Source organism: Homalodisca vitripennis, chromosome 3 (assembly GCF_021130785.1).
Source record: "Homalodisca vitripennis isolate AUS2020 chromosome 3, UT_GWSS_2.1, whole genome shotgun sequence".
Taxonomy (NCBI): Eukaryota; Metazoa; Arthropoda; class Insecta; order Hemiptera; family Cicadellidae; genus Homalodisca; species Homalodisca vitripennis.
This window is the reverse complement of record NC_060209.1, coordinates 133,885,444-133,900,175: the sequence shown is the minus strand read 5'-3', so window position 1 is coordinate 133,900,175 and position 14,732 is coordinate 133,885,444. Positions and strand designations below refer to the sequence as shown.

At 33.4% G+C, this 14,732-nt stretch overlaps 1 protein-coding gene across 3 annotated transcripts in view; it reads right to left on the bottom strand.

Moving 5' to 3' along the window:
- LOC124357547 (tyrosine-protein kinase Btk29A) overlaps positions 1 to 14,732 on the bottom strand; it is a 142,906-nt gene that overhangs the window by 84,816 nt on the left and 43,358 nt on the right. For all 3 annotated transcript variants that reach the window (XM_046809450.1, XM_046809449.1, XM_046809451.1), the window contains 2 exons: positions 12,496 to 12,724; positions 6,341 to 6,508 (listed from right to left, as the gene is read on the bottom strand). In XM_046809450.1, coding sequence (XP_046665406.1) covers positions 6,341 to 6,508; positions 12,496 to 12,724 — 397 coding nt within the window. The remainder of the gene's footprint in view (positions 1 to 6,340; positions 6,509 to 12,495; positions 12,725 to 14,732) is intronic.

Below are 14,732 nucleotides of genomic sequence, written 5' to 3'. Positions count from 1 at the left end.
GACAGTGACGATAATGAGCATGTTTTCATATTTTTCATCACATGTATGATTACTCTGTAACGTGAATTTGATTTTTATTTATATATTCCATTGTTATGAAAAAATATAATTATTTTAATGCAAGTATTACATTATTGTAAATTTTGTGTGTGTGTGTTATTAGTCATTAGGAATGAATAAAAAAATTAGCTTTAAGGAATTTTCATTTTCATTTTTTCACCTTAAATGAGCGTAATCTGAAAAAATGCTAAATTTAAATCGGCGTTGAAAGGGTTAATATACCAATTATCAGTTAGATAGAGAATAGTTGATAGTTCAATAGTTGATAGTACAATATCCATACTATATAACAATACTTTTAGGCTTTACATCATTGGCGTACAGTTGATGTATATTCACTTCATGTTTTTATCGGAATAATATAAAATTGTGAAGTATCAACATTTTATTATCATTTTTTGTACAACTCTAGTCTTGCAATTCAAGATGAAAACACCATGGAATGAAAATAAGCACACGCTTTAAATAAAAATATACACGGGTCAATTAATTACCTTAATTATGGTACTTGAGAAATTTTTTACAAAAAAAGTAGGTTCCTGGCTCCTTACTTATATAGCAACAGATTATGAGCAATTCTTAAACTTTTTCTACAAGCCAAGGCTAAATATTGAGAAAGTTCCTTAGTCAAGGTGTGTCTGTGCGGCAAGTGGTCAATTTGGCAACGCAGCATATCTCTAGTTGGCTGAGGCCTAGTGGCAGGCCATACGGTCTACGCCCTCCGTCTTGTCTGCTGCACTTTGGTTTAAATTTGCAACATTTGTCATCTGTTCTTGAAATAAGCCACATCTAATCTTGTGCCTTTCCCAATATTTCATAGCATAATTGTTCAAAAAGTTCATTTTGCCATACCGTAAAAGGCCTCTCTGAAAAATCTCTGACCCAAGGTTCATCAATAGGGAAAATGTATTCCTTCCAAAAACCAGATTTGCTTTTAGCTATTGCCGTGAGATCTTATTAAAACAAGAGAAGATTTGGTTTTTACCTGATACACGTGCTTCTTATTTAAGACCAGTACCTTACATACTTTAATAAACTCGTTGAGGATGTTTTTTTTCTTATTTTCACTTGAGAGCTTCATTGTTTGGTAGATTACCTTATGTGTAAATCGAATTTGCACACAGCAAAGGTACTAAATTACAATTATATGTATACTAAATGAGGAATGACCGGCTATAACCTTAAGAGCCAGATGTAAAAGAGGCTATCTTTATTCACGCCCAAGAAGAAAAAAATTAAGAAAAATGTTAAACTACAAGCACTTTACTTTCATAGTTGTGCTTGTAGGGTTATGACATATCTCTTATTTTAAAAGAGTTTTAACTTTTAACTAAGAATCACAAAATTCCAATTTTACTTTTAGAAAAATTAAAATATTGTGCAACTAAATTATTTATAAGAATTAGTACTTCTACAAAAATAATAATAATGTAATTATGTAGTTTTCATTGTGATGAATAAAGATGATTAAGTTTGAGTTTACTGACACTGACTAACTTGTGGAATGAAATGGAGCGAGGTCCAGGGGTTGAATTGTAGCAACAGAATGCTAAATGTGACAGCTACCATAAGTTAACATGTTCAGCATATTTGTCATGGCAACTGCAAAACGCTCCCTGTCACATTCGAAATGCTGTCGCCGAATACCAAATGTGCCAAGCTCCATTTATTTTAATGGTGAGCGTTTTCAAAACCAATTGCCATGTTCCGAAAATGGTAACAAATACACATAATATGACACTGTCCATAAACAAGTTCTGTCCTTATTGATGAATAATGATATTTTTTATAGCTAATATAATTTTTTTCAAGAAAAGTCCAACTTGAAAAGATTAATTTTGAGGTCTGCAATGATTTCAATAGATAATTTTGTAATCCTAGATCTGGTGTCATGTTAGAAGGGCATGCAGTTTATAATCTTTGAACCCTTTTACAAAAACTCACCAAAAATAGAACGCTAACATAAATTAGTCGTATTTATTGTTATACACCATTATTTTTGTTAGAAATTTTGATTACAGTAAAAATAAATAATATTTCTAGATCATAAAAAAATATTTTATGCGAGGAATTGAAACATTTTTGTAAATATATATAAAAATTCCATCCCTCCTTTAGGGGTAACAACGTTACTAAGAAATTTGAAATATATAAAATTACAATAATTTAATTAGGTATTAGACTAATAACATATTAGAAACTATTATATTACAAAATTAGTTTTGTGCTAGTGTTTAGGATGTTGGCACCATAAATTATTCTATACAAACTTTCACGAAATAATAAAATTGTAAGGGTACAATAACAAATCTTTTCCTCGTCACTACAAAAAGCTATAAAATTGTATTCCAATTATTTTTATATAGCTCATAAAATACGCTATTTAAAAATAACCAAATTTTTTTTATTTTTTATTGTATCTATTTCTACAAAAACAGTCAAAACCAACATTTCCTTGGACACCCACATTTTTACTAAAATATTTGAAAACAGCCTTGAAAAAATTGTTTACTTTAGTGCCATATTTTTTATGTCAGTCATTGCTGTACTTTATATGCTAACATGAAATATAATAACATATATGAAAATAGCATGAAAGATGAAAAAACTACAATAAAATTGTAAATACCCAAAAATAAACCAAATTTGCCTATATCTATGGTTTGAATTCTAAGTAATGTAAAAAAAGTAACTAAGAAGGCTGTGGGGTGTCGTGGATAAAGAGACAAGGCTACATGAAGACACCATATTGCCGTAATCATTGCAAACTATGTCTGCAACATCTACCAATGAAGAAGGAATTAAAATGGTGGAAGTGGAAGGTCAGCAAAAAGACAGGGACAGCAAATCTGTGGATTCTGATCACCTGAGTGAAAATAATGAGTTTATTGGGGTTAAATCCATTTTTCAAGGTAGGTGTAGGACCATGAACAAACAAACTAATTCTTTGACCGGTCGTGCTACAGTAAATAGTGATAAACTGAAGGTGGTTGAGAAACACAAACATATATTTGTGTGAAGATTCGCCGAATTTGTGGAAAGTGAAGTTTTAAAACAGTATCTCGAAGACAGTGTCAGTGATAACTATAAAGTTACTAAATTAAGAAAAAAGTACAGTTCTTTTGAAATTGCTGTGCCCTTATCTCTCTGGATTAGAGTTTTTGATTCAGACTTCTAGGTAGGACATATACTAGTCGCTTTAGATAATCACGTAGAAGTTTTGGTATATCTTTTTTAAAACCAAGTCAGAGGCAGAGTCAAGTAAAATAGTAGTGTTGGAAAGAGATTTTTTCCCAAATAACCTTAAGCCAAACTTAGCCTCAAAACATAATAGGCCTAAAAAAAACCTGTTTACTAAACAGCCTTTACTGCAATGTTTTTCAATGTAGTCATTATAAAACAAAGTTAATGATTTAAAGATAGCGCTACAATAGTGTGACCAATCATGTTTGTATATCCGAGTATTGGCTTAAGCCTCAAGAGACAGAATTCTACAACCTAAGTGGCTATAACCTAGCTGCCTGTTATGTTCGAGTTTCTGCTGAATATGGAGGTGCATTAATTTACACAAAGACAAATCTGGAATATAAATTAGTGGATATAAATCGATTCTGTGTTTACAAACATCACAAGGCAGCAGCCATTCGACTTGTAAATAGTAATGTAAATATAGTCTATGTATATAGATCTCCAAACAGTACCTGGGTGTATTTTTAACAACTTTGATGACAAACTAATTTTCTTACAACTTTGATGGCAAACTAATTTTCTTACAACGGTCAGGAGCTTCTCTGATTGTTGGGGGTGATTTTAATATTGATTTAGTGACTGATTACACCAAATCTTATCAATGGAACTTTGCTAGGTATATGAGCCAGTACAACCTTCACATTAAAAATCAAACTCCTACTAGAGATAAAGCAGTTTTGGACAATGTGCTTACTGATATATGTCATGGAAGATATAGTGTCTCTTTTGAACAGTTTTGTATCTCGGACTATGCTTCTATATTGTTTGATAGTTTGGAATCTGGCTCTAAAAGGGTTAAAGTAAATTGTTATATTTTATAATTTTTCAAGAAATCTTAGATACAACTGGCTGTGTGGTGAGGGTATTTTTATGGATACACCTGTTAGGATGAGTCATTCAAACTTGGAAATGTTAACCCATTGACTACCAATTAAAATTCAAATATTTGTACCCTCCGGTACCGAATTCATTTTTCATTTTGCAAAGGAAATCATTGTGTGGGTGTTTAGGGTCAATTAAAAATATTAAATGACCATATAACATGTTAAAATTATATTTAACTAGCGGGCCCGGCGCGCTTTGCTGCGCATTTCAATAATTTTTTGCAAAAGTTGCCCGCGGCTTCGCACGCAATTTCCCGTTGAAAACAGTACACTATATTCACTTATTCTTTTTCTATCACATTCTAAACATTGCTGAGATAATTGATAGTCGTTCCATCGTGAGCCTCTTGGGCGTATTATGAAGGTATGTACCATATTCCTGCCTCTATCTAGCTGTTACCCACGGCTTCGCACGCAAATCTTAAGAACCGAAGTCCTTATATTACTTAGTAAATTTTTTTTTTTTACTATAATAAATTTTAGATTAAATTAGTTATATCTCCGATGCCACGATTGAGCTTGCTTTGTTGTCTCGATCGAGAGAATATGTACACACGGAGTTTTGAGAACCATACTTCTGTCAAAAAAAAACAACTAAGGTTGATTTTATAACATTCTTTATATTTGTAGCCAACGTAAGATAGTAATTATGATATCTGCATTACTCTTCTGATCAAGCATGAGCATGGTTTATATTAAATAAATATTGCAGTTAAAGGTGAATTTTTACGTCAAATTTGAATTGTATTATCTGGATAGTAAAGTCTATGTTTAACAGTGATTGCAAAAAACAGTTTAAACAAAATTTGTCGTTTCTCTTAAGCTTACTCTATGCTTTAAAACTATAAGTGTAATATATGTTTACAAAGAACAGCTGATTAAAAATTTGAAAAGACGTTAACATATGTTTGCTGCAATGCATTTCTTATGGGTATTTCTGTAACCAGTGGGGCGGAATCCTGAATCGGGAAAGGGATGGGCATAGCTTATAAACCTTCTCCGTGGAAAAATACATATACGTACAAATTTTCATCATGATCGGTCCAATAGTTCACGATTCCATAAAGGACAAACATACAAACATTCATTTTTATATATATAGATTATCTCATAGTTTAAGTATTTATTTGCCTAGCAACAATTAGATTTATACCAGATCTACCACTCAAAATAAAATTATGTGGATCATTGCTTGCCTTGGCCACTCCCAAGTTTGAAGGTTAGGTCTTGTCACATAATTGTTGTAAATTTTTTCATCACAACTTTCATTCAAACTTTCATCATCAAAGATAGCATTAGTCACTTCATTCTTACTTTCATTGAGGTTGTTCTTTACAAAGTTACTAAAACTCTCAGAAAAGAACAATGTCATTTCAGACGGCAACTAATCAAAGCAAACAATCCACAGATGGAACAGTAAACAATTAATTTTGAGAGAGCCAACCACAGCTTCAAAATTGAATATGTATGTATGTATAATGGTGTAGACAAAGTGTAAAAATAATATCGGGAATATTTTTGAACTCGAAAATTACGAACTTAGTCTGATGGACAGCATCCATCATCGGTAATTACGCCGACACTAATTGATAAAGGGCAATATCCTTCATTGGTAGCCAATAGGTTAAAGCTAATTATTAAATGTTATAATTAATTTAACTTACATGATATTGTGTTAAGATTCCAGAAATCTTAGATGCAACAAGCTGTGTGGTTATTTTAAAGGAACACACCTGTTTGGATGAGTCATCCAAATTTTGTAATCCTAAATACTGTATGCTGTTCGTACATGTTGTTGTTATATGTATCTCTTATTAACTAAGTTAAATCGAGATAGTGGCTATGTATTAGCAACTATCAGAAATTTTGCACCTAACATCAAAATTCTGTGAATTATCCAAGAAATTCACTTGTCAATTCCGCATTCGTCAACTTCTGCATATGACTGAGAGTTCATTGTATTATATCCTCAATTACTTGGTGGGTCTCTCCAACATTCTTGGTTTATTCTTCCACACATTTTGTACATTTACTTCTACAAATAATAGTAGAATGTATAATAATTACAACAATTTATTTTAAAAGCTGAGAATCAACTAAATGTATGCTCTCCCCATAAGACCCTGGTAGAACAAATATTGACTAACCGATATGAGAGATGATGCTGAGGTCAGACTTATCTGCGCCAGATGCCCAGACTGAAGTCTGGTCGCAACCGACAGCTGATCTCGTGGACAGACGACAGCACGACCAGCGCTTGCCGTTCCACAGACCCTTGTGGTAGCGGTCACTCAGAGATGCATTGTCACAGCACACTAAAAGAAATAACATATTTCAGAAATTATAGTACAATTTTTTTTACTCATAGTTAAATGTATAATAACAGATAAAGCGCCTGGATGAAATAAAATAATTTTGTATTAAAAACAGAATAATTTCTTTGCCCAGGTGGACAAGAATACAAATTTACTCATAGATTCTTCTAAGAAACATGGATAATATGATCTCAAGAATATATACATCACTTTGCTGTATTATACATATCTGAGGTTATCTTTCAAATACTTCCAAGTTAAAATGTAATAGTCCACATTGCTGGTAACTTTGGTTCACCATTATTAGTAAATATATTGAGAAAGAGTCATCAGGAAATACTTCATGATCTAATCAGTTTAGTCATAGCTGTAAAAGCAGTACCTAGAGTCCCTTAGTTGTTTTATATTCATCTGTTTTGTTTTGATTTAATTGAAGACAAGAGGTTTTTTTACAATATTCCTGTGTCTTACTTGTTAATACGAGGTTCATTCAGAAAAAAAAATTGTCAAGGCATAATCACTGAACAGGTGAGAGTGGTCCATGATCTGAATTGCACTGTGTGGCTACTGTCAGTACACGTCTGGCAGTGTCTTAGTGAAGGTCACAGAGCCATTTTATGTGCTCATAACTAGCTGCTGCAATCAATTCTGCCGCCGATTGTGAAGTACTAAACGTCATTAGATTTGTTTTGGTAAAGAAAATGCAAACAGTGGAAATTCATTGTGAACCGTGTTCTGTATATGGAGAAGACATTATGAGTTATACTGCAGTTAAAAATGGTGCCAACTGTTTCATGAAGAACAAACTATATAGACATAAACATAGACATAGACATTTTCTTTAATTGCAGTTTCGTCAAGAAATACAATGGCGTCAAACATTTTAAAAATGAAAAGAAGAAGAGAATGGACAGTTTTCAGTTCTTCCATTGCAGGAACTCTTCCAGCGTATAAAAAGGTTTGTCGGTCTGCCATGCTGTCAGAGCAGTCTTCAGTCTTGTTCCCGTTAGGGTCCTGAGCTCATTTGGCAGGAGGTTGTGGAGTTTTCTTCTCATATATGCTGGTGTCTTCTCGTACAGTGTGAGGTGATGGCGAGGCATTGTGTAGTGTGTGGCATATCTGGTGTTGTAGCTGTGGATATTTGAGCCTTGTGGGAGGGTTCCTGCATCAACATACAACACTACTTCTTTTATATAAAGGGAGATGACAGTCATTATTTTTAATGTCGAGAAAACTAATTTGCATGAGTCTGTAGAGTTTATACCGGCCAGTATTCTCACTGCTCTTTTCTGCAATACTAAGATACGTTTTGTGTTTGTTGCTGTTGATGCTCCCCAAACAGCCAGCCCATATTGCAGGTGTGACTGAAAGAGCGCATAATAGGCGATCATAGCAGTCTCTAGACTACCTGATTGTCTGATGCGCTTTAGAACATATATACAGGAGCTGAGTTTAGCTGTTAAGGCATCTATATGCCGAGACCAAGAGATTTGGCTGTCTATAATTACTCCAAGAAATGCAGAGTATTCTTCCAAAGACACACCAGGCACAGTTTGAACCAAGACCCCTCTTCTCCCGAAAGCCAGCTGCTTGGTTTTGGAAACATTCACGGCAAGATCGTTCTCATGGCAGTATTGGTAAGCCATTTCCAGAGCAATATACGACTGTACGGTGAGTTCATCTGGTGAGTGTTCAGTAAGTAACAGCGTCGTGTCATCCGCATACATTACAGCTTCACAGTGTTCTCCCAAGTACTGCGGCATATCGTTTGTAAGCAGTATGAACAACACTGGTCCCAGTACCAAGTCCTGGGGCACACCCCTTTTTATGGGAAGAGGGTTTGATCTTATAGCCTGTGAGAGCCCTCTATTTATTTCTGTCAGCTCTACCACCTGACTGCGGCCCTCCAGATAACTTCTGAACCACTTCATAGCAGTACCCCCGACAAACTTCCAAGCTTGCCAAGGATCAGACTGTGGCCCAGGCAGTCACAAGCCTTACTAAAGTCCAACATAATGCCTGTAACCAACTTTCCTGATTGCAAGTTTTCAACAATGAATTCAGCTAGAGCAATGATGGCTGATGTAGAGCGGTCTTTAAGAAATCCATGCTGTTTACCTGTCAAGAGGTGGTTAGTCTCACAGTGATTCATGAGTCTTTTGAGAACCACTTTCTCCATTACCTTGGAGAATGCTGGGAGCAAGGAGATAGGCCTGTAGTTACTGGCTTCCAGTGCACTTCCTTTCTTTAGCTTAGGGTAGACCTTAGCTTGCTTAAGTGCTGAGGGGAAAAGTCCTTGTGTCAGGGACATATTTACAACATGTGTCAGGGGTGGTATTAATTCAGTACTGCAGTGTTTTAACAGTTTCGCTGGTATATCATCAATACCAGAGGATGTTTTAGGTTTTAATGTGTTTATGATATCACTGATTTCTTTCTCATTTGTGAGAGGTAAATGTAGAAAATCATTATTGGTTTCTGCTATTGTAAGAATTTCCCTGTCACAGGTAGGGTTGTTTCTAATTGTCTGGTCAGCAATATTAGTAAAAAACAGATTTAGATGGTCAGATATTTCTCTAATATTTTCTGTCGTTTTGCCATTAATACTAAGTTGAAATTGTTTGCTTGTAGGTGCTTGTATTTTACGTTGTCCATTTATTACTTGCCAGATAGCCTTTGACTTATTGCCTGATTGTTCAATATAGTTTGTGGACGCTTGCTGTTTAATAAATCTGAGTCTGAGGTCATATTCTTTTTTAATTTGATGTGCTTCAGTCTTATAGTGGTGCTGCCCTGTAGTTTCATAGTTTGTAAGACAGTTTAGGTAATCTTTTTTAAGTCTGGAAGCTTCCTGATCCGCAAAGATACAGCCTTTTATCCCTTTCCGAATTCGGATTATTTTTCTTGGGCAGGCATAGTCCATTGATGTAGTGATGGTAGTAATTAGAAAGGTGTATGTTTCGTTGGCTGTTTAAGCTCCATAGACATTTTCCCAATTTTCATTATGTAGTATATGTTTTTTTTCATTCATGATTCTGGTCATTTTGCTGAGGATAGTAGGCTTGGGTATTTTGATGTTAATTGTGCTAATTTGTGCAGTATGGTCTGAGATGCCTGTCATGACGATTGTTGTAGTCATGTCAGTTGCAGAGAGATTCGAGCATACACAGTCTATCGATGTTTGACTAGTAGGAGTAATTCTAGTTGGGAGGAGGTTCATTCTCGTGATATTATGAGTGTTTAGCATCTCACTTAGCATTCTAGTATCTCGGTCCTGTATCATGCTGTTTACATTTATGTCTCCCAGTATGACTGTAGGGTACTTCTCTGCTTCCACCTCATCCAGTATCAATGAGAGTGTTTCCAGTCCTGTTTCCAAGTTTTCGCTGGGTGATCTGTAGACACCAATGATGTTGAGATGTTGTTTACCTAGGGTAGTTCTTATTACAGCTGCCTCACACGTGAGCTCTTTACAACATTGTGAGATGTCACAGGAATCTGTTGTGTCAGTCATCGTATCATCCACAAATATTGCCAAACCTCCCTTCCTATGTTCGATTCTGCTAAAGTGAGCTGCAAGAGAGTATCCAGGGATTCTTGTATTTTCCAATTGTTCAGTTTGAAGGCCATGTTCAGACAGGATGAGGATATGTGGATGTATTTCATCTAGTAGGTGAGATACTCTGTTTATCTTACTTCCCAGGCCATCCACATTTTGATGGAGGATGGATATATTCGTTACAGAGACTGTTTTCCTTAATTTGACCTCTTTCATTTGTCTGAGCTCTAAAAAAGTATTTAGGGTAGATGTGGTATTCTCTGATGCAGTTCCAGATGTAAGATGCTGCTTGGTGGGGGGTGAAAAATAGTTCATGTTTATTTTCATGACACTTTCTATGTTGTCCATAAAGAATTTCTCTAGAGATTCATCAGTACCCAATTTCTTAGCTGTAATAGGTGGTCCTCTTTGCACTTTGAAGGCATTTGCATTTCCTGTTGTTTTTCCTTCCTGACTCGTCAATATAGACTCCAGAGATGATTTCATTATGGTGTTCTTTTTAAGGAGGGCATTAGCTTTTGCCATCTGAAGGGAGACACTAGTTGTTCTCTTCCACTTCTTCAGGATTTCTCATCTTGGTTACGGTATTATGTTTAAGGTGTGTCTGTTCCACAGAAGTGCATATGTTGAGGGATGCAGGTGGAGTAGTCCTAGCAAGTAGCTCAAGCTTAATGTTCAGCTTAATATCATCATGCCAAAGAGCAAAGTGGTCAATTGCCTCTAGTTACTGATGACCCCATTGAACAAATCAATCATTAGAGGTTCGGAAAAATGAAGGTTCACAATTAAAGATCTTTCTAGCATTTTCCACAAATATCAAATTTAATGTATAAAAATGTGACTGAGAAACTTGGATATCATAAATTTTGTGCCCGATGGAGAGGTACCCAAATTCAAAACAAAGAAAGTAGGGCCAGCTCTATAGTTTCTTATCTGATACCAGGAGGTGATGAATTTTTAACCACATAGTCACTGGTGAAGAAACATAGTTTTTTTTTACATCAATACCAAACGAAAAAAAACAATCAATATAGTTGGGTCACACCTTATCGCCTCGATCAGTTACATGAATAGGCGGTAGCAAAATTTTATTTAATAGGTTTTTAAAAGCTAGAACGTAGATACAATAAGTGTTCAAATGTAATTGGTAACTATGCAGAAAAATAGTTTTAGTTTATCTTACAAATGACTATTATAAAAAAATCTCTAGAAGTTACGTGTGTTTATTTAGTAAAGCAACTTAATTTCTGAATGACCCTCGTACAAATGAAGGTACTTCAGAGTTCTTCAGCTTACTTGCTGGTAATGATTAGTACAGTGTAATCTGTATACATGACAGAATAACAATGTGCTTCCAGATATTTTGACATATATTAAATAGTCATGATGAAAATATAACAGGGTCCTAGAACTAAATAGAACCAACTTAAGGCCTTATGTTCCTGTAAGTAGTAGTATATATCAGCTCACTCTTGACGGTTAATTTGTTTTCATTACAACATTCATCAATTGTGTCTTTTGACACTCAGAAATCACTTGAGATAAGCTACTCAGATGCCTAAAACAACAAGCTCTGTCAGTATGAGGTAATTATGAACTTGCTAATAACAGAGTTATTTAAGGTTGTCTAGTGCCTGTAATTTCTCAAGAGATGAAATTATATTGCCGATGTGGAAGCAGTTTATTTAACTCCAGATTTCTATTATTTCTGTGATACAGCTTTTAAACTCTTTGACATGGTTATTTCATTAGTATGCATGGTGACCCATACAGCAAAACTTTTTTTAAACGTTAATAAAAAAACACATAGATTTAGTAGTATCTTAGCGTAGCTCATTTCTGATAATTTCTAATATTGATATAACTAATATTTATATTTTATACTTACATAATAAACTCATACTAAAGCTGTAATAAAATTCTTATTGTATTATAATTTTTATATGCTTCAAATGACTTATTCTTAATTTTGTAACACAACAAAGAAACATTGCCCATCTAGCAATCAATTTCACTATGACGAGCTATAAATTTTGCAACATATCATAGCTTTGAGATGACATATTACAACAGAATGCACCACTCCAGAACAATAAATCTGTTGTTTTTATATTTTTGTCTTTATTTTACTTAGTCTGAGTTTTGTAATTCAAGGTAGTGTCTGCCGAAATTAGACTGAATAATCATGACATAACGGTAAGTAATTAATTCATTGGAGATTTTCTAGGTAAATTTACTTGATTTACTATAACAAATAATAGAACAGCATTCCTTTAGAACACTTGAATGTGGTTTGGTTCATTTATGAATTTGTAAACTTTCCGATATTAGACAACTCAGTAACAACAGTCTCCTAAAATCATTTCAATACATTGTGTGTGAAATGTGAATAGAATGATGAATCAAATAGTGTGAGCTGTCAACTGACCTGAGCGCAAGGCATTGATCCAGTCATCGCGTTCTTGCTCCCGCGGTGCCACTAGATAAAGCGTATACTCCTGGCCAGCGTCACAGTAGCCCACCTGCAGGGGTGAGCCGCTAGCAGGTGCAGGTGAGTTGTTGAGTGCGTTGTTATCTAACTCTCCCGGCAAACTGATAGCAGCTGGCTCCACTATCCGCACCGAACTCAGCACGATACGTCCTCTCTCCTTGCGACGCTGAAACAGATGACAACAGCTGTACAACTCGAATATGAAAAATAAAGTAAAATGATTTTATGACTGGCCAATATTAATTGCATTGCTGAATTTATTTGTATTAGACAACCTATAGGGTGTTTCAAAATTATGTTAAATAATTTAAGGAAATGATTAATCATGATAAAGCAAAGAAATATATTCCTAATAAATAAATGTCCCTAAAATGCATTGTTTTCGGTCTGTATGTCTGTTTGTGTTTTTTACATAAAAACTCATAACTCAAAAGTTCCTTAAGCAACAGGATTGTAACATTAGGAAAGCATTGTATATTTGTTTAATTTAGATAAAAAAACTGATATTGCATTTTGTCTTATTTTTTGTATGTGTTGATTGAATTTAAACATTAATTTCTTAACTTTGTGTTTGTTTATTATTAGCCTATTTTACATTATCTCTTTTGAATTAAATTGAATTAAGTTTTGGTTAAAAAGTTTGTGTGTTTATTACTCATGTAATGAAGTTAATGTACTTCCAATATAAACAAAGCATGTGCTTAGAGATTTAATTTTGCATATTCTGTCTGATATCTCAGAAATGAGTGATCTAACAGGTCTGGGACGTATTTTATTCAATTTTTCAGTTCATTTTACATAAAAATAAAAAAATCAGAAAGCATTTCCTGACATATGTGTTTATATGAACTTTTTTCATTTTTTTTTATGAGCGTAATTCACCTGAGAAGTTTGTTGGGTTGCTCATGGCTAACTAGATAAAAAAAGAACATGTAAGAAGTATTTTTATTTCTATACAAATAACTTTATTAATACTTATTTCAAAGAATGTCAAAATTAAATTCTGATTGTTATTATCCATTTTGTGCTTACAACATTTAAGTTATTTTTTAGAAAAACTTTTAACAATATTAATTACATAAATGTATTTTAATAACTTAAATCTTTATTACAATTAACACAGCATCCAAAGCAATGAATCACATTTCTCCAACCACTAAGACTATGGTTTTAATTCTTTAAAAATTCTAGTACATCAATATAATATTGCTGCAAGATCCGTACCTCAGCAAAACCAAATTGTGTCACCGTAGGTTATGGCTAAACAGTAAAAATTAATAGTGCAAGTATAACAAATCAGTTATGAGTAATAAACAGTAAAAAATCAAAAAAGGAGCTTATTTTGTTTCTTATTTAATACATACATTTACTGGATGTTATAATTAATTGTAATATATGTCTATTTTATACAGACCAGAAAGTTTTTAATTTATAAATACAAATATTAGTTTATAAGACAGAATTGCATTTAAATTTGTCATGAAATACTTATCACAAAATATTGTTTCATTTATAAGATAAATATAAACTACATATATTAAAAGTTTTGAAATAATTGGGATTAGGTATCTAAGAGGGTAAGACTTAAGTACATTGTCAATTTAAAACATTAATTTATAAGATTGAACATAAATAAATAATATATAAAAACTTATTATAATATAATTGCACTCAACTAGCAAACTTTTTCAGCTCTAACATATATCTGATAAAGGAAACAGCCACCATCAAAAAAAGCCAGACATACATGCTTTCACTGCAAATCACTGGTGTAGTATAAACTAAAAGTTTATAGTTTGTCTATTACCTGGTTTTTTGCTATTAACGTTTATTATAACCGATCTGTTATAAAAAAGGTTTTTTTGTGTTTACCTAATTTTGTTGAGTTAATCTAAATAGTGGGATCATTCATTTTTAACTATCGTACATAACAATTTATAAACTTCATAAACTTATTTCAACTTTCATCAATTCTGCAGAAAAATTATTGAATCATCTGTGTAAGTTTTAGGCTCTTACAAACATTTATATAAGTGAACACAAAGATTTTTATAATTTATTTATTTTTTAAATAATAAAAAATTATTAAATATATTCCTAATTTCTTTTTTTATTTCTACTTTATTGCAATCAAGCCACATGCAAACCAAACACTCATCAGAAAAATAAGTGTG